General features: G+C 27.8%; 1 protein-coding gene across 1 annotated transcript; it reads right to left on the bottom strand.

The window, feature by feature from the left end:
* Positions 1–11,116: 11,116 nt before the first annotated feature.
* LOC100167366 (60S ribosomal protein L4) lies at positions 11,117–20,032 on the bottom strand. Its single transcript, XM_003243434.4, has 8 exons — positions 19,878–20,032; positions 18,968–19,145; positions 18,660–18,905; positions 17,167–17,291; positions 16,981–17,079; positions 13,767–14,038; positions 11,522–11,681; positions 11,117–11,441 (listed from the first exon to the last, which is right to left on the bottom strand). Exons 1-8 carry the CDS (start codon positions 19,878–19,880, stop codon positions 11,145–11,147), a joined length of 1,380 nt encoding a protein of 459 aa, XP_003243482.1. The 5' UTR covers positions 19,881–20,032; the 3' UTR covers positions 11,117–11,144.
* Between the last annotated feature and the right edge of the window lie 565 nt (positions 20,033–20,597).

Raw genomic sequence — 20,597 nt, 5'->3', positions numbered from 1 at the left:
ATTGAAAAATAATATAAAATACAAGTCGTAAACAAATAAGATGAAGATGCTAAGGTATATTATTGTTTGATGTGCTAGCTATATAAAGGTATCAATGTATTACAGACCTATAAACTAATTGATAGAGCTTAGAGAGAGTTCATTGTAATGTCATGCCGCTTAACGCTTTTTAGTTTTTACAGTGCGACAAAAATGATAAATTTATGTAACCGTCAACAATGACGCTTAGGTACGTATTATCAAGTTTCCTTGAATGCCGTTTACATATTTTAATTGGCGTTTACACCCAGTTTCTTCATTCCCACCAATTCTATGCCGTTTACAAATGATAGCGATGTTTAGGTTCGATTAATCGATGTAGGTATAATAATCGTTTACAACGATATGCAAAAACATCGATTTTGAAAAAAAGTGAAAAAAGATTGGATCACTTGGCTTATTGATAAAGGATAATTAATTTCGAAATGTTAACGAAAACATATTTTTTAATATTGGGGAAGCAGATTAACAAAACGTGCTCTGGTGGAAACAATTTGTACCTTCCGATTCGGGGTGTATAGATATAGTTCTATGTTGGTTATTTTACTTTTTATAATAAATTAATTTTGTTATCGAAACTTTATACGCTTTTATAGCTAACTGTATATGTTGGTAAGTATAATTTCTACCAATATTATCAAATACATTCAAATACACTTCACTTAAAGGCAGAATTTATGCGAAATGTCGGGAAAATACATACCTACAATCTCCCGAGTCCTGACTCCACGTAGGGGGGTATCCGCCTAACCATCAGTACGATAGGCGTCGACAGCGCTCCCAGTGTTAATCTGTCTTCCCAATTCCGTCTCCACAACAATATTTAATATTATTTAATAAATAATGCGTAGTGGTAAACGTTCATTTTTTGCTCGTTGATGTAGAATTTTTCTAAATTCAGCCAATATTACTCGTTCTCTATTATGGTGATGTCCAATATTCAATAGAACCGTGTTTGGTTCACTATTAAAAACTTTACCGCGGGCAGGGCACCTATAACAATTATAATGTTTGGATATTTAAAATGTATATGCCTACATAGGTACCTATGTTTATATTTGAATAATCAATATTTTTATTTTTATAAATAATATGGGTACCTACCTAATGAATATTATATAACATAAATTGCATATATTTATTCAAGCATTTTGAATTGTCAAAGGAAAATTTATTACATAAGATTAAACATATGAACCAATTAATTACAATTAAATTTGTTCTAAACTTGAATCATAATTGTAATAATACTTTATTTATATTTATTTTTTAATGATATCAATATTTTGAATAACATGTTATTGCCTTATTGGTTACTTAAGTTATTTCTAGTCTATTGAGTTCACACCATGAATTATTTGTCTAACTCCCAAACTGGGTTTAATTATTTTGTTGTCTAACAGAAACATGCTAATTTCAAATGTTAAAATAATATAAAACTATAAACCTATATAAAAACATTATAAATTATTAATTGTTGTGTTATAGTAGGTATGTATATGTAATTTTTTTAAGTTATTTATCAGTTATCACAATCTTATTATGCGCTGTATCTAATATCTAAAATTCTAAATCAATTTTAATTTTTTTAATTTAGAAGGTACCTAGTTTAAGCTTACAGACAATTTTACAATCATACAATTTAACAGGAAATTATAAAAAGAAAATTAAATTTTAGAAGTTATCTTATAATTAATTGTTATAGTTAAATATTTATGAATCCCTTAGGGTCTAAAATTTAGACATTAGAAAATTGTATTGATTATAAATTATTTTATCCAATAAAACATTTTGAAAAACATTATCCCTAGTTATTAAAATGTATAAAATTTGATTCAATATAATCACATAATAATAGATTAAAAATCATTGTTTATGTGCCTAAAAATTAATTTAATAACAAAAATGTGTTTATTTTATGTTAGGAACTACCTATATTATGTATAATATGATATTCATTATTTAAAAATTACTTTGAACGCCATAGAGAACATTAAACTGTGAAACCATCCCTGCGAGCTTGGTGCTTCCAATAAGAATTTCCATTATTGTCTCTCAATGAGAATCCACGTCCATTTAAGCCAACAGCCCTTTTAATTACAATTCTTTGGATCACCATGTTGTTGAAAAATTTAATATTTTGCAATGTAAAATGAAGCACTGATGTTTATAGATCAAGACCAATTGGATTAATGAACTGTCTGTACCTATCTAACATATCTGTGTCCATTGCATTGTGACCCCTGTATAAACTTTAAAATACCAAGCAGGAGGAAAGTTTATTATCACTATCTGCTTCTAGGTATATATTATAGTTTTCAGACTAGGTACACTAATGTTTTTTTTTTAATGGAATTACTTATAAATTATAATATAAGAAATTCACAAAACCTTGAATCCAAAGAAATAGTTATAAAATATCAATTTGCAGTTAGGTACTTTAAAATAAAGTATATAATAATATTACTAGTATTACTAGTATTAAAATATATTTAAATCACAGTAACCAAGAAGTAACAATCTATATTCTATAGGTATATTGCGTTAAATGTTAATTATTAATATATTAATAATACCTATATACCTACTAATACAGACTACAGTATACACCAGGGGCGTATTTAATGGGTGGTTCGAAGGGCAATAGCCCACTCTGGCTTATGTTAGGACTTGGGGGGGGGGGCGACAATATATTTACGGTGATTGTAAAAAAGTAAAACAATGTTTTCTATTAGGTACGCAATTGAAAATTATAAATTAATATTTAGTAGGTACCTATATAAAATATAAATTGTATAATATTGGTTCCCAATCTACAACTTCGGAATATTTTTTGGTGAGGTGAAAAATTGTTGTTATATTTTTAATGATCTCCTTTTCGTCTAAATACTAAATTTAATACTTAAAATCTCTAACTACCTCGTGCTTTGTACCATGAAGGGTAAACTTTATTTATTATTGTATTACACAATATAAGTATCTAAATATTTAACTCTGCAAAAGAGCATTGTCACATCAATTTATTATGAAAATAATCTTATATCATACATCAGGGATCACCAATTAATATTTTTGGAGGGCCACATTGGGAATTATGAAAATTTTCGGGGGCCATCAAAATTCAAAGCAAATATTCTTAACTTATTATAGTATAATAGAATAATGCAAAAGTAACATAGTGACCTAGTGGAAATTAAATAATAATTACCTAATTAAGTAAATTAAAATAAAATTAAATACAAATTAATAATACATTTAATATAAATAGAGAATTGGGTTAAAATTATAGGGAAAGATGGCAAGTTTTGCTCTCAACTAACTGCATGCAATTTGGTATGTGATTCGTGCACTTAATAATTTATGCAGGTTCACAAGCTTTTACTTACGAAGATCACAAATAACTGGACATTTTTCGGCAATTGATTTTTGTGAAGTCTCATAATAACGTTTAATATTGAAAACTTAAAAAGCAGGTACTGTTTGATGGCAAATCAAACAAACTGGCAAGGCCTTTGATCCTACCTATGGGCTTTAATATCGGTTTTTTTTTCATTATCCGAGGGCCGGATAAAATTTGTCCGAGGGGCTTATCCGGCCCGCGGGCCGCCATTTGGTGACCGCTGTCATACATTATAAAATAGAAGTAGGTAGGTACATTTATTTTTATTAACACGCAATGCATATATCTCTAGTTATTCAGCGCATTTATGATTATGTGTACGGTGTACCTACCTACCTAAATAAAATTGTCTACCTAGATGAGGTACCTATCTACTACAAAAAAACCCAAATACTTTGATGATAAATCGTTATTTTATGAGTGACTGCAAGAATATCTAATTTCGTAAAAATTTCATCGAAAAATTCATAAAAAATTCATGGGTAGGTACCTATTTACCAGTGTGGGTAAATTACTTTTAAAAATTATTGAAATTACGTTAGTCGTTACTTGAAATATTTTTTTTAAAATTACAATTGAGTTACCTAAAATTATTTTTATCACGTTATAATATTTTTTTCATTAATAAAGTAGTGCGTTTCAAATAACGATACTTTTTTTTATCATTGTAAACAGTTATAATTTTTATTTAACCATAATCAATGCATATGATTCAATTATTATGTATATATTTTACAATCATAGACCTATTGATAATAGACCTATTATGTACAAATGTGCAATCAGTCATTAATCATAATTAATTTTAATTAAATTTTAATTTTTAAGCCGAACTCTTTTCATTCTGCTAATAAGGTGATAACTTTTATTCCTGGATTGTTATCGGAATCGAAAATAAATATTATTGATTTTTAATTTTTCTGAAATATTCTAACAGCTTGTTTTTGTAATACATTCAAAACTATTATTTTAATAACATGAAAAATAACGCGTTAGTGCGGTATTTCATAGAAATTACTTTAAAAAAAGTAATTTTATTACAGTTGAGTTACTTTAAGTAAAATGTAATGAAATTACTACTGCGTTACAGTAATTTGTAATTTGCGTTACATTACCATCCAACACTGCTATTTACCTTACCTATAACCCTAATAATTGAAAATCAAAATTTTTATAGTAATTTAAAAGGTGGTGAAATTACAAAAAACAATGTAAAATCAATACATTCATCGCTCTGATCTGAATATGAAATGTAAAAATCTTTAAATTATAAGTTATAAATTACGTATAATTTATATGCAATGTACTGTGTTGAATTTCAAGTAAACAATACGAATTATTGCAATAATTATGTTAATTATAATAATATAATTTATCAAGTGTAGGTACGCACAGATCAATTGTTGGTCATTTTTAGTAGATACAAAATAAATTGTTGAATATGACAAAGACGTCGATAATCATAGTTTCTGTTTTTTTCTTTTTTGGCTGATTTAGAACATTACTAATGAATAATAATAAAGTCTGCCATAATCGATGGTGTATAATCGTCCATCAATTATTAACACGTTTATTACGGCCTGAGGAGGGCGCTATAGTTGATGACCAGGTTAAACACTGTAAATGTAGACTAAATTTGAGACTATAACTATATAATTAGTTATATAAAAATTGTTAAGTAAACAGTGGCGTCGGAGAAAGGGAAGCAGAGGGGACAATTGACCCCTCAGATATAATCCAAGGGGGGGAATATACTTTTGCCCCCCACCATACTACATAAAAATTAAAGAGTATACAAACGTAAATTACGTTTAATTTATACGTTTACGTATTCAAAATTGGTCTCGTTTTCATGAATGTATGAATGTGCGTACCTAATAAGTAATAATATTATTATTATTATCGATTTATTATTTATCATTATAACATATTGAGTAATTTTTATTTATATTATATTGTTACGTTACAATATATAACTTAAAGTATATAGTAAATATGTTTTATGTTTGTTTCAATATATAAAATATGTATAAATATAATGTATTTTTTATTTATATTATACCATAATTATATCAATACATTTATATAATTCTTATATTATAATATTAAATATACTACCTATATCAACATTAAAAGAATAAAATATTAAGAAAGGTTTTCTGTTATAAATCAAAAATAAATATATATTTTTTGGATGTTTTATGTTTTGCCCCCCTTCATGAAAAATAGTTCCTGCGCCACTGTAATTAAAAAATAATGCAAATTATTTACTCAGATAAAGCCCTAACCGAACTAAAATCCTGTGTACGCGCTACTGTTGGTTTACCAAGTATGCATTAAATCGGATTGTCGCCTAACTTATAAGTTATAGCGATTTGATATGCTGTTGCACATTGTCCGCGATCCGACGTAGTGGAACCAGAGTCGCTGAATTGCAATTACTGCTGCGAGTTACATCCAAAAGGATATTAACAACCACAATTTTTTAAAGAGTTGTCATTTTTTATGAGCAACGAAGTGCATGGGATCAGCCAGGAGTAGCTATTTTGACTACCAAAATATTCACTAGATATAATTTATATGGCAAAAAAAAGTTTGCTGGGTCAGCTAGTATAACTATATAAAAGTATATAACATAATATATGTCTATAATAATATGCTTACACTCGGGTGGTGAACGTTTATGTAAACTAACTCAAAATGCAACACTTTCATAGCCCATAGACCATAGGTACAAATGGGTATGGGTAGGTACTAGGTACAATAGGTATAATAGGTATATGTTAAAGTAGTACATAGAGTGATATACGTTAGGGTTCATACAAATTACCAATGTACTACCATTACCTTTATAATGTATAAAAAATAATTATTCAATGTTAAAGCAAAATCACTTATTTTTATAAATATATTTATAAAATTATTAAAAAAAGTTTTATTGTGATTCAGATAATATTATACATTTTCATTAGTTTTTAACATATTAATATATTATATTGCAGTATTGATTATGTCTTAAAGTTTAATATAGTTTATTATGTGACACATTGGGTAATTGACTATGGATATAGACATTAATAATCATTAACTCGACTTGTATAGTTTATGGTAGGTACCTACTATAATTGTACTAATGCACTATTACAAAATATGTATATGAGGTCGATCTAAATTTTATGTATTATCAGGAAAAAAATGTAGGTAATATAATATAATTATAAATTATATAAATGCAAATGCCCTGTCCAAATTATTTGGGATCGTCATAATTTTAAAAAAAAAACTTCATGCGCCAATACCAGCCAAAAAACGGAAAATTAATTTTATTTATATATATATTTCTTAATTATTTAATTTTGGATAAATATAAATTTTAAATTAGGTAGGGAAGTAGTACAGTACCTAATTACGAATAGGTTTGCAATTTTTGGATACAACATCAAAGAAGTGTGTATAGCGTTTTCTTCTGTATTTTAAATTTATATCTAAAATAGTGTACAGTATTTTTTGTACATTTAGATTGATAATTACGATATATGTAGTTAAATTTGTGCAGTGTAGAGTCCAGGCTCTTAGGGACTATGAGTCATCTAGTGACTGGGACACTTGGACCTTATCATTACAATGAAAATTAAAAGTGGTCATTATATTGTGACCTGCTAAATAAGTAGGTACCTAACAAAAAAGTATGTATTCTTTCAAAAATGTAATTAAGCTAGGTACCTGTAGTAGGTTTTAATATGTATAAAATATAAATAAATAACAAAAAAAAGAAAAAAGTAATATGGTCATTGGTTTTTTTATACCTATGCCATCAGATTTGATTAAATAGGCAGCGAATTTAGGGGTGATGTGGGTACCTAGATGGTAAGTATACAAACGAAAAAAACCATATTATTGACGCTGACCATGTTATAAGTTATTATTTAATGAAGTTGGAGAGTAACCTGTAAAGGCATTATTAATTCTATACTAACTTGAATTTTAAAAATGCCGCCAGTTATAAATGGATCTATATGTGTCAAACAAGCAGGGATCTATAAATGTCAGTGGATCTAAATGACGCAGGATCATTTTGTCTCGGGATCTGAATGACTAGGACCTGGTATCAATTCTTATCAGAATGGTTACCGTGATCTCGATGACTCTGGATCTATTTGTCAGCATACCTGGTTGCACGACGGCCCATATTGTATCACAGTGCTGAGCGGCGCCGAATGTTCTTATCAATTCTGACAAAAAGTCGCGTTTTACTAGCGCCCTCTACAACTACTACTAAGTTACGGTAACCAAACCGGGTTACCTAGCCACGGTGGAGCGCTAGTATGTCGCGACTTTTTTTTGTATGGATACTATGTATGTATTTATGTAACTTGATAAGAACATTTGGCGCCGTCATATTATTGTTCGTTGTGCAACCATAGTATCTATATCCGTGGTATTTACTAATAACTATAGACATTTTTGATAACATATTGTTAAGTTATTCTATATTGCTACGATCTTAAGGAGTGCCATAAACCAATATAAAAAAATTTATCTAGATAAAAAAAAATTTTCATCATTATCTAGATAAATAAATAATTTAGTTATCTTTATCTTTATCTAGATTAAATTATATTTATCTCGACTCAACACTGCTTATTTATGTATATAATATAACTCTGCAAAGTAAATCACATGTAAAACAAATAATGTGATTGAAGTAATCCAACGATCAAATTCATTAGCTATTATGAAATTGTTAAATATAAAAAAAATGAATAAATATATTAAGACTTAAATATTATATTGATCAAAGGGGTACTGCCTATTTTTGGTCCAGGGTACAAGATTAATTAGACGCCCATATATATTTTTTATACTTCCTACAATTAGGTAAGAGTTAATATACTAAAATTAAATTAAATTTAAAAGTATAATTTCCGTTGATACAATACTGAATACACACCGCATTAACATTCCTCCCCCTAAAAAGGTATCGAGCTGTTGATTAGTGGAAAGCATTATAATTAAGGTAGCAGTTAAAATATAAAATATAATTTTCAAATTTTTTAGAATTTTGAAATATTGTATAAACCAGCACAGACACCCTTCAACAAGCTGACTGCCTTGTATGTCATACACAGCAAACTTTCACAATTAAACTTATACTAGATTACTTATTTATTTCTATGGAATTTTCCATGTCTAATAAAAATTTCATATTCAACCAGAGTTCATAAAACTTGGTGCCTAGATAATAATTTTACTTTTAGATTTTATAAGATGTCCATTTACTCTAGTATTTAAACTAAAGGAGCTACATATGTCTGCTGACCGTGACAGCACATCCTCTTGAGGCGTTCATGGCAAGACCAATCAAATTGTTAAGGGGGTCCATGGAAAAAAAATCGGCTAAGTGGCTACCGCTCTGCTAATAAAGTGTGAGTAGCCTTGTATTAAATTTCCAAACTTTTTGACATTAATGAAAAAAATGTATAGAAAAAAACTAAACAGATTGAAAATCAAGTATAGAAAATGATAAAATTAACATATGTTGTAATTTTCGAGAATCTACAGCCATTTGATTTTGAATTACAACAAAATAAGAATATCGCTCCACGAGAAATTGAGTGGAAACTTCAAAGTTCAACGCTCATAAAAATTTACTTTTGACCCTCCAATAGATATCTTTTTTTTGAAAAAAGTAAACAAACTTGTATTAAATTTTCAATTCTTAGATATAAAAAAAAACATTATGAATTACTAACTCAAAATAATCTTCAAATTTTTACAAATGTTGTCAAAATAATAATCTCAGGCGCTCATGAAAAATTATTGTAGATTTAAGGTCTAATTCTTTTATTAATTTCAACTAACTTACGAGGAACTTTGTATTACATTTCCAAGTTTTTTGACAGCTAAAATTATCGACATAAAAACTTTGAATACGAATTAGACAATAGACATAAGTATTTACTACAGTATTAGTTATTACTAATTAACTACCTACTCATCCTAAATTTGATTTTTATATATCCAAATACTAGGAGAAATATTAATTGTTTTTTTTTTGTAATGAACTAAAATAAATTATTATATTACGGTGTTTACCGTTGACTCTGATAAAACAATGACGTTCATTATTCTAAGAAATAATACAAAACTACAAACTAACAAAGTTTAAGAATTTTCTTCTTTTCTTTAATGCTTCAAAAAAGTTAATATTTTAAACAAAGTCATGATTACCATGCGATGTTCTTAATGACATTAAATTTTAATCAACTATACTTTCCCTTATAAAACCAAATAATAATAATCATCTATATTTATAACAATTTAGAGGATGTGATACCCGCATGTGTAGTCTCCTTCTTACAAGTGCATAACATAGCAAATTATACACAAAGCAGAACACATGTAGCTCCGTTGGCTTAAAAATTAGAATAAATTGACCTCTTATAAAATTTGAAGGTAAGATTATTATCTAGACAACCTCATGAGCTTTTTTATTTTATTTTAATTTTTAAGCAAGTTGTGAGTACTTTAAAATTCACAAACTATTTACAATTTTAAAATACTCATAGCTCGCTTTAAAATTAAAATATTATAAAAAGCCCATGAGGTTGTCTAGATAATAATCTTACCTTTAGATTTTATAAAAGGTCAATTCATTCCAATTTTTAAGCTAACGGAGCGTGCTCTACTTTGCTATATTATGTACTTGTAAGATGGAGACAACACATGCGGGTATCACGTGCTCCTAAAGATTATGGTATTTCACTCATTCTGCTAATGCGATTCTAACAGTTACAGATGTGTTGCTAAAGAAAATCTAGCTGAAATCGATTATTTATACTATTTAAGATATTTTTTGTTTTCACATCTTGTTATCTACATAAAAAACCTTTTAAAACTCGCTATCAACCATCACCCTAGTTCTTATAATTAAATTAAAGTTTATAAATTGCTTTCAGAAGTAGACCGCCTATTTTTCTGGATTTAAATAATTTTGCCACTTAATGTCCCGTCGACTAAAATTTATATTACTGTTGTTTTTATTATTTTCTACTATTGAAAAATTCAGTTTCTCATTCTAATAACCATACTTACTTGTCTAAAAATAACTCAGTTGATCCATTATTGCGGTAACTCAAATATTCCAAGCCCTGAAATCCTAAAGCCAATGGTCCACCAATACCATATTTTAATAAAAAAAAAGCTTTATATAATATAATACACGACATCCGATTGTATATTGAAAGTTAAGGACATAGCTTTTTGAGATTCCTCAAAACAACTGATGTCCCATATTATATTTTACAACTTTTAATATTTAATACCATATTATCAATATAATAATTTATTTTAACTTATAATAACCTTAACATTCAGGTACATATAAAAAATTTGTTCATGACTTTACTTCCACATTCTACTGCGTTGAAACTGCAATTGTACTCATATTATTAATTCTGTTTTTGAGGAACTGAATCCAAACAACATTGCTAATGACACCAAGTGTACTAGGTATACTATACTGAGTGATCAGGATTAAGTTAAATGTCTAATATTGTTTAAGTACTGTATAGTGTAAATTCTAATTTATCTAAACTAAGATACACCGAGTATTAAATTCCATAGGTTGATTGTAAAGGAAAAAAATTATTATGCAGATAAATAAAAACAATAGCCTTTATAATAATTTTGTTTATTAGTCCAATCATGCCTTAGCTTTACCAGTCGATTTTGCTTTTGGTGCTGCCTTGGTAGTAGGTGCAGGTTTCTTAACCTCAGCCTTAGGTTTTGGCTTGGGTAATTGTTTCTTGCACCTCTTGGTAGGTGGAGCACCACCACGTGCTGCAAGTCGCTTTTTATATGCTTCCAATTTCTTTTCATGAATTTCACGCAAGCCCTTAACAGCAATAACCTTCTTGGCCTTGATTTTGGCAGCACGTAACATTTTCTTTTCATTGATGAAACGTTTCAATAATTTTTCACCCTTCTCAGTTGTTGGTCTCTGAAAATATTAACAAAATTAATTATTTGTATGCCTATATCAAGTTATATATAAACATTAAACATGCATGGTTTACTTACCCCTTCTTTCTTGGCTAAGTAAGTTTCACGAGCCAATGTTCTTAATTTGTTTTCATTGCTTGCAACACGTTTTTGAACTGCAATGTAAGGATTCAATCTGAGCATAGTACGTACATGTCTCAATGGGTTCAATTTACGAGTGCGGCGCAATGATCCAGTCCTAATAATAAAATCAGTTAAAAATATTATTTTTTTAATAAATCTATTTTCTTGTAATAAATACAAAAAACATATCGATACTAATTAAATGTTGGATCAGGAATTAAAACAAAGCATATTTTTTTTAAGTATCATCATTATCTACAAAAAATATTTTCGTCATTTCCAACTATTTATACACCACTTCATGAAGAAATATAAATTTTACGTACAAAATATTTTTTTATTATTTCACAATTTAATAGTTCTAAATATATATTTAGTATATACTATTTAGCAATTATATTCAATCATAAAAATACTAGTAAAAATAATTTATTGTATAGTATTAAATCTATTGGATCTGGAATTAAAACAAAGCAATTATTATAGTAATCATATGTTTTATCAATAAAATATAATCGTCATATCCAACTAATATTTGACTTATTTCAGTAGTATGAATATTATTGATCTATGTTTGACATATGTACCCAATTATTTATATTTTATAGCCGATATTCAAATTTAATTTATTGGATCAGAAATTAAAACAAAGCATAATTTTATAAATCACTGATTTTCAACTTCAAAATTTACATCATATCCAACTTTAAAATCTTTGACTATTAGTTTCATAAATTAATTTCCATTTAATATTATGGCCAGCATTAAATAAAAAGCCTGAATAAATATGCAGGGTGAGATTATTATCTTAACGCAAGCAGAATATTAAATGTTATATATCCAATATAACAAGACTAAACATGGTCGAAATATTGCTACATTTCCAACTTAAAGTTTGTAATCGTTTTAGAGACTACTGTCAGTTTTAATACTGTACTACACAAGACGTGTAAGGATCATTGATCAAGAAATAATAAAATACTTATATCATTTTAATAAAAAAATCTATTTAAATGTCAGAAATATTTCCTTTTTATCATCAAGGAATTACACGTACTAAATATAAATATTTATAACATCCAATAATTGTATTAACAATCATGCTTTACAAGCCATGTAAAAATAATAAATATTATAAGAATTAGTTTCAACTAGATCAAAGAGCTAATTTAAATTGATTAAGCTAATCAGAAGTTTAATAAAACCTGGATATTATCATATAATATCAAGAACACGGACCAAGCATTTTTCTCATCATAATAATTAAGGCTTAAATTTAAATTGAGTAAGGTAATCAGAAGTTTAATAAAACCTGGATATTATCATATAATATCAAGAACACGGACCAAGCATTTTTCTCATCATAATAATTAAGGATTAAATGTAAATTGAGTAAGATAATCAGAAGTTTAATAAAACCTGGATATTATCATATAATATCAAGAACACGGACCAAGCATTTTTCTCATCATAATAATTGAGGCTTAAATGTAAATTGATTTAGTTAATCAGAAGTTTAATAAAACCTGGATATTATCATATAATATCAAGAACACGGACCAAGCATTTTTCTCATCATAATAATTGAGGCTTAAATGTAAATTAATTTAGTTAATCAGAAGTTTAATAAAACCAGGATATTATCATATAATATCAAGAACACGGACCAAGCATTTTTTTCATCATAATTAAGTCTTAAATTTAAATAGATTTTATTATGCCCATAATTTGAAAAAAACCCAATTAATATTATATATTGGATCAGAAAAATTGTATTAACTGGATATTATCATACAATATCAATAACACGGACCAAGATTTCCTCATCATATCCAATTTTCTAATAGTAATATTGATACCAATTAACTTATTAGCTATGTAGATTGTTTTGTTTAAATATGTACATAATATGGTAATTGTCATAAAATAGTTATATATAATATAAACATAGACGGAACATTAGGTATGATAAAGCGTGCAAATGGTTACGAGAATCGAGCAATATTAAAGCTACAAATTAGATGTCCTCGGAACAGTGCCATTTCTCCTACTATAATGATAAAACCCATTCTATCTCTATTAATCCGTTTGGCATGACCACGCCCCGCCTCCCAGTCCTCGGAACAAATGTTCCGTCTATTTCTATAAGTCTATGAATATAAATTATCAATGGTAGTATAAAATATTTATTGCATTTTACCTTTGAGCTGGCAAGTATTTCTTGAGTTCATCAGATTTGAGAATCCTTGTCAGATCAGTATTTGACATTTTGGGGAAAGGCAAATTGTAGCCGCTCTTCAGAGTTGCTTTTTTGTCCCATGTGCCATAAAGATCATCCAACTTTTGGAAAGCAGATTGTGTCCAGATAATAAAACGTCCAACATGACCACCAGGGGCTAAGTGCAACAAGTTTAATTTCCTGATGTTAATCAAATCTACACCTGGGATGTTACGGAAAGCTTTCCTTAAACCCTAAAATATAAATCAAACATTTCTCATAAATAATAATATTAAAATTGCATGCATATTTGGATGGTAAACATGTAAAAAAAATCAAAAGTACTTTATAGGAAACAACAAAATGTCTCATTTCTGTATTAGCTGTATTGTAGCTTATTTTTTTTTACAGATAAATTGAAAGAAAATATACTGGTCAAATATAATAAAAATGAAAACTAAGAAGATTATTAATATTTGTACAATATTGTTAATATTTGAAAAATGAACTAATTAACTTTTATCTTCCTTTAACCTATCTACCTACCTACTCATTGTTATTGTGAAAAAAAAGATCAGTCAATTTACTCCTTGCATACAGGATTTATGAAGGAATTAATTAAGCTGATACTGAAAGCAACAAAATACATTAGTTGTAAGTAGTATATCTATCATAAATGTAAATAACTTAGATCTAAATTAAGTATAACATACATTATATCGTTGGCCTACCAATTAAAAAATACCAATTATACTAAGCTAATCTCGAGAAAACTATTTAGAAAAAATTGTGATCTGTCTTGGAGTATGCCATCAATACATATCAAATATAGTGGCGACTGTGAAACAATCAGTTTTACTTTAGCACAAAAATACCACTCATAACATTAATAAAAAATTATGCATGTGTAAAACTGTGCATAATTTATTAGGTAACTGGAGGATTTTACACCTTATAATTATTTTGGAGTATGCAGCAAATAAATAATTAATTATAGCAGCGACTGTGAAATAATCAAATTTAATTTTGCACAATAAGACCACTCGTAAGAATCAAGTATTAATAATCAAAGTGTGAAATTGTGCAATAGGTATTTTGGTATTCATAATTATGTTCAATTTCAATGGAACCGAAAAGATTTTTGTAGTAGATCCTAGGGTACGCCTTGAAATAAAATATTTTATTTAGCACACTTACGGTAACAATTTCAATTATTTTTATCTATTTGCATGTTGGACATTTCTAAGCGCTTTTGTTGTACGAAGAGTAACAGTTAATTTCAACTTAAATATGGATATCTTTTATAATTATTTTGGAGTATGCAGCAAATAAATAATTAATTATAGCAGCGACTGTGAAATAATCAAATTTTATTTTGCACAATAAGACCACTCGTAAGAACCAAGTATTAATAATTAAAGTGTGAAATTGTGCAATAGGTATTTTGGTATTCATAATTATGTTCAATCTCAATGGAACCCAAAAGATTTTTGTAGTATGATCCTAGGGTACGCCTTGAAATAAAATATTTTATTTAGCACACTTACGGTAACAATTTCAATGATTATATCTATTTGCATGTTGGACATTTTTATGTGCTTTCATTGTATATAGAGAGTAACCTTTACATTAGTGTTTAACCAATAAAACTTAATATAATATATCCCATAACTTAATATAAGTATACACATTATTTAAAATGTACAAATTTACTAATAAGAAAAAATTAATATAATTTAAATGTTTTATAATTATTTTGGGTATGCAGCAAATAAATAAATAATTATAAGCAGCGACTGTGAAATAATCTGTTTAATTTTGCACAAAAAGACCACTCAGAAATATAAAAAATATAAATATCACAAGTGTGATATTGTGCAATAATTATTACTAATATTGGCAACAAGAAAAATGTTCAACTTCAATGGAACCCAAAAGAATTAATATAAATAAATTTCCTGGGTACGCCTTGAAATAAAAATTTTATTTAGCACACTTACGGTAACAATTTCAATGATTTTATCAATTTGAATGTTGGACATTTTTATGTGCTTTCATTGTATATAGAGTAACCTTTACATTAGTGTTTAACCAATAAAACTTAATATAATATATCCCATAACTTAATATAAGTATACACATTATTTAAAATGTACAAATTTACTAATAAGAAAAAATTAATATAATTTAAATGTTTTATAATTATTTTGGGTATGCAGCAAATAAATAAATAATTATAAGCAGCGACTGTGAAATAATCTGTTCAATTTTGCACAAAAAGACCACTCAGAAATATAAAAAATATAAATATCACAAGTGTGATATTGTGCAATAATTATTACTAATATTGGCAACAAGAAAAATGTTCAACTTCAATGGAACCCAAAAGAATTAATATAAATAAATTTCCTGGGTACGCCTTGAAATAAAAATTTTATTTAGCACACTTACGGTAACAATTTCAATGATTTTATCAATTTGAATGTTGGACATTTTTATGTGCTTTCATTGTATATAGAGAGTAACCTTTACATTAGTGTTTAACCAATAAAACTTAATATAAGTATACACATTATTTAAAATGTACAAATTTACTAATAAGAAAAAATTAATATAATTTAAATGTTTTATAATTATTTTGGGTATGCAGCAAATAAATAAATAATTATAAGCAGCGACTGTGAAATAATCTGTTTAATTTTGCACAAAAAGACCACTCAGAAATATAATAAATATAAATATCACAAGTGTGATATTGTGCAATAATTATTACTAATATTGGCAACAAAAAAAAATGTTCAACTTCAATGGAACCCAAAAGAATTATTATTAATACATTTCCAGGGTACGCCTTGAAATAAAAATTTTATTTTGCACACGTACAGTAACATTTCAAAAAAGTTTTTATATGAATGTTGGACATTATTATGTGCATGAGCCATGAGAACTAAGATTTTTTTTAAATTTTATCAGCATAATGTTCCGTGGGACTTATTATAATCTAATAGAGAATTATTTATTGTTTGGAAAGTTTGTCCCCAATACAAGCAAAAGCCGACTAGGAAAGATCAGACCATTTTTTATAGCACAATAAATGTTCAGTTTTAATATCTAAAATTAAAAAACTTTATATCATGTGCACTAATTATTTTCTTCATTATTTTAAGAAAGAAATTAATAGAATTTGATAACTTACTTGATCTTTACTGTAAACAATCAATGGACCTCTACGCTGAACATGACGACGATTACGCATTTTTCCTTTACCTGCACGTAAACGGCGAGACTTAATCACCTAAAAATAGAATATGACACAATTAAAAATTAATTTAATAAAGTGTGTATTATATTAAAATATTAAGAAATAACTAATTGATTTAACCTTTTGGATATCTTTCCATGCTTTGATACGGTGTAAGAAAATTGTAGCTTGCTTGGTTTTAGTGTATTCTTGGATCTTGTCAGAAACAACTAATGGAAATTCAGGTACCTCTTGTACCAAATGACCTATAATAATTATTAATTACATGTTATATTATTTATTGAGTTATAATCTAAGTAAAAAATGCAATTTTTTTATTAGATTAATAAATGTTAGATACTCTTGCCGCCGCCACTAATATTAATATTAAGTGAGGCAACGCCTAGAAAGCACAAAATTTATATATGCACTAAACGATCAAAATGTTTAGTACAAATACATGTGTATTTGACTACACTATGTGCATTTTAATTAAATATATTAAAATATTGATACAACTGAAACTAATATAACATACATTTTATGGGGACTTGTTTGATACTCTTGCCGCCACCACTAATATGAATATTAAGTGAGGCAACGCCTAGAAAGCACAACATTAATATATGCACTAAACGATCAAATGATTTAGTACTAATAAATATAAAGTATTGTACTAAACAATGTGCATGTATATTAATTATTCCATAAAGAAAAAGAATATTCCTTCGTGACATTATAATTAATATAAAATATTATTATATTCTATGTATATCAGGTAGAGAAAATACTAACACAATAATTTATTTAGTTTAGCTAAAAGTAGTCACTTAGCCACTTTAATTATATATATTTGCTTAAAACATAATCAGACAGTGTCAACGTAAAAGTAATCATTGAAATCATAACCCAATGCTCTGTAAAGAGTGTCATCATTTCTAATTAATTTAGTATTATGAGCAACTACTATTAAAAATGTAAAAACCATCACAATGTATTATAAAATATAATGTTTAATTTAAAAGTTTAAAAAAAGTTAAATAACTTCTAATTCATGTGGTAATTATCTATGAAGACTTATAGATATTAGTAATCAGACTTTGTCAACGTAAAAGTAATCATTGAAATCATAACCCAATGCTCTGTAAGATTATCATCATTTTAAATTAATTTAATAATACAAGCAGTTACCTACTATTATTAACTATTATGAATATCTATTATTAATAACATTAAATTATGAAGTAAAAAGAAAGTCAAATTATAAAGACTTATTGATATTAGAAATCAGACTTTGTCAACGTGTAAAGTAATCACAGGATATCATAACCCAGTGCTCTAAGCGATGTCATCATTTTTTGTGCATAGGTAGTAAATGTTTTATTTACATGTTATGTTCATTGTTTCATTTTAAGTAGAAAATAAAATATTATTCTTATTAAATGTGTCTAAATCCATTGGAACTCCAGAAACAATTAATTTTTACCAGAGTACGCTGATTAAATTTATTTAATATAGCACATATTAAAAAAAAAAATTACATAGAAAACTGATAGTACAAAGTTCATACGTGGACATTTTGGGTGCATATCAACATTGAAATAATGATTTATAGTAAAATATAATAAAATTACCTTTTGACATGACAAGAGCAGGTACACCAGAAGCGGCAATAGCTGATACTGTAGCATAACGCTTTTGTGTAACATTAATTTTTCTATGCCAACGGCGCCATACACGTGTGGGGGCAAACATTCGTCCACCACGACACATGTTACCGAAAGCTCCTTGACCACTGCGGTGAGTACCACCACCTCGGACACGAGGAATACGAGCAACGGCACGACCAGTACCCCATGATTCAGCACTAGTTTGATGACCTTAAAGTATTAAAAAAACCTAAACTAAATGATTAACAAATCATAAAATAAAAACTTCTTACCAGCTAGTTTGCTGACGGCATAAGGTTGTCTGCTGTTTTTTGAAACATTGTCGTGGACGAAACTAACAACATCCGGTCTGATGGGTGCTTTGAACACAGTAGCAAGAGCAACAGTTTCTCCGGTTTCTTCATTTTTTTCACTGTATACAGAAACTAACGGCCGAGCTGTAGATAAAGCCTATAAACATAATTATTTAACATGTTAATATTTTTAATTAAATAAGAATAGAAAGTATCTCATTTGTAGTAACGAAAAGTACACACTTAAGAACAACATAAGAAGCAAGGGTAGATCGGTATTATTTGGAAAATATATACATAATATTATGTACACATGGTTTCACAAATATTTTAAGTACTGAAGTGTTGGAAGATTAACACACTGTGAATTAACGCGAAGAAATGTTTTATTTACGATATAAGAAGCCCAATAATTAGTCATTTTTTTGTTAAAAGAAGTAATAACAAAAATATTACGATGGATCTTTTGTACGTAGATTGAGGCAAAATAAACTATTTAAGGATATTGTTTAGAATGTGTCCCGGGGTTTAGTTTGAAAACATGAAGCTGCAAGTGGTAAAACATCATTATTGCAAAAGTGAGGTTAGGTTTAGAAATGTCGCAATTTCTTACAAATAACTTAGATAAATCGGTAAATCGTAGTGAAGACGTTTTAAGACGGTCGAATATGCACGAATCTTGAAACTCAACATCTGAAGGCAAAAACACGTAATATTATGTCAAATAGTTAAGCAGGAGTCCACATGGCCGGGCATGGTCAGCGGGTCGAGTGCATGCACAACGACTTACAAGCGCTAGGAAACGATCGACACAAATACCAAGTAATGGTCGATAAAAACATAAATGGTAACTTAAAACGAACGAATAACGAAAGAATAAATGACTTACCATGGCGGTGTTCCTAAAAACTAAATAGTTAAAAACTTATAAAAAAATAACCATCCGCACTTGAACCGAGACACAGTGATAGAGAAAGATGGACATGAAGCGCGTTAACCACACGAATCGACTACGACATCAATTTCGTTGAGCTGAGTGGGGATGAGACACAACTACACAGTACATGGAAGTAACACAAACACATCTGGAACAAACAGTGACGCGCGTATTTATTCTCTTCACGGCTGGTTCGATCGTTTCCCCGCCAAATTTAAATCGTTGTGACTTATCATGACTGTCCAGATGATACTATAAAATAAAAAAATTAAAATAGCTAATTTTAAATTATATTACAATATAAATTATCTACCACGGGCAGATAAGTTTTATATTTACGTGGATCATAATTTAAGCTCATACTTGTCATTTCGAATGTATCTTGGTTAATAGTTATGAATTAAATGTGCAGTTATTACTTAATACTTATTATGCATTACTCAGCTTTTAAACCACACCTTTACTCACTGATCATAACTTTAAATAATATTTCAACCGTTAAGAATAATTTTAAATACATTTAGACATTAGACTTTACTCAGCTAACTTTCTTTATACTAAACTGTCTGTTGATAATTTAATTTCCCCATTTAATATTCTACTTTATTAATTAATTGACTTAAGATGTAATCATTAATATAATACTAGGTCACTAGGATTTAGGAGGAAAAA

This window comes from Acyrthosiphon pisum, chromosome A1 (genome assembly GCF_005508785.2).
Source record: "Acyrthosiphon pisum isolate AL4f chromosome A1, pea_aphid_22Mar2018_4r6ur, whole genome shotgun sequence".
Lineage (NCBI taxonomy): Eukaryota > Metazoa > Arthropoda > Insecta > Hemiptera > Aphididae > Acyrthosiphon > Acyrthosiphon pisum.
This window is presented reverse-complemented; position numbering and strand designations above follow the sequence as displayed.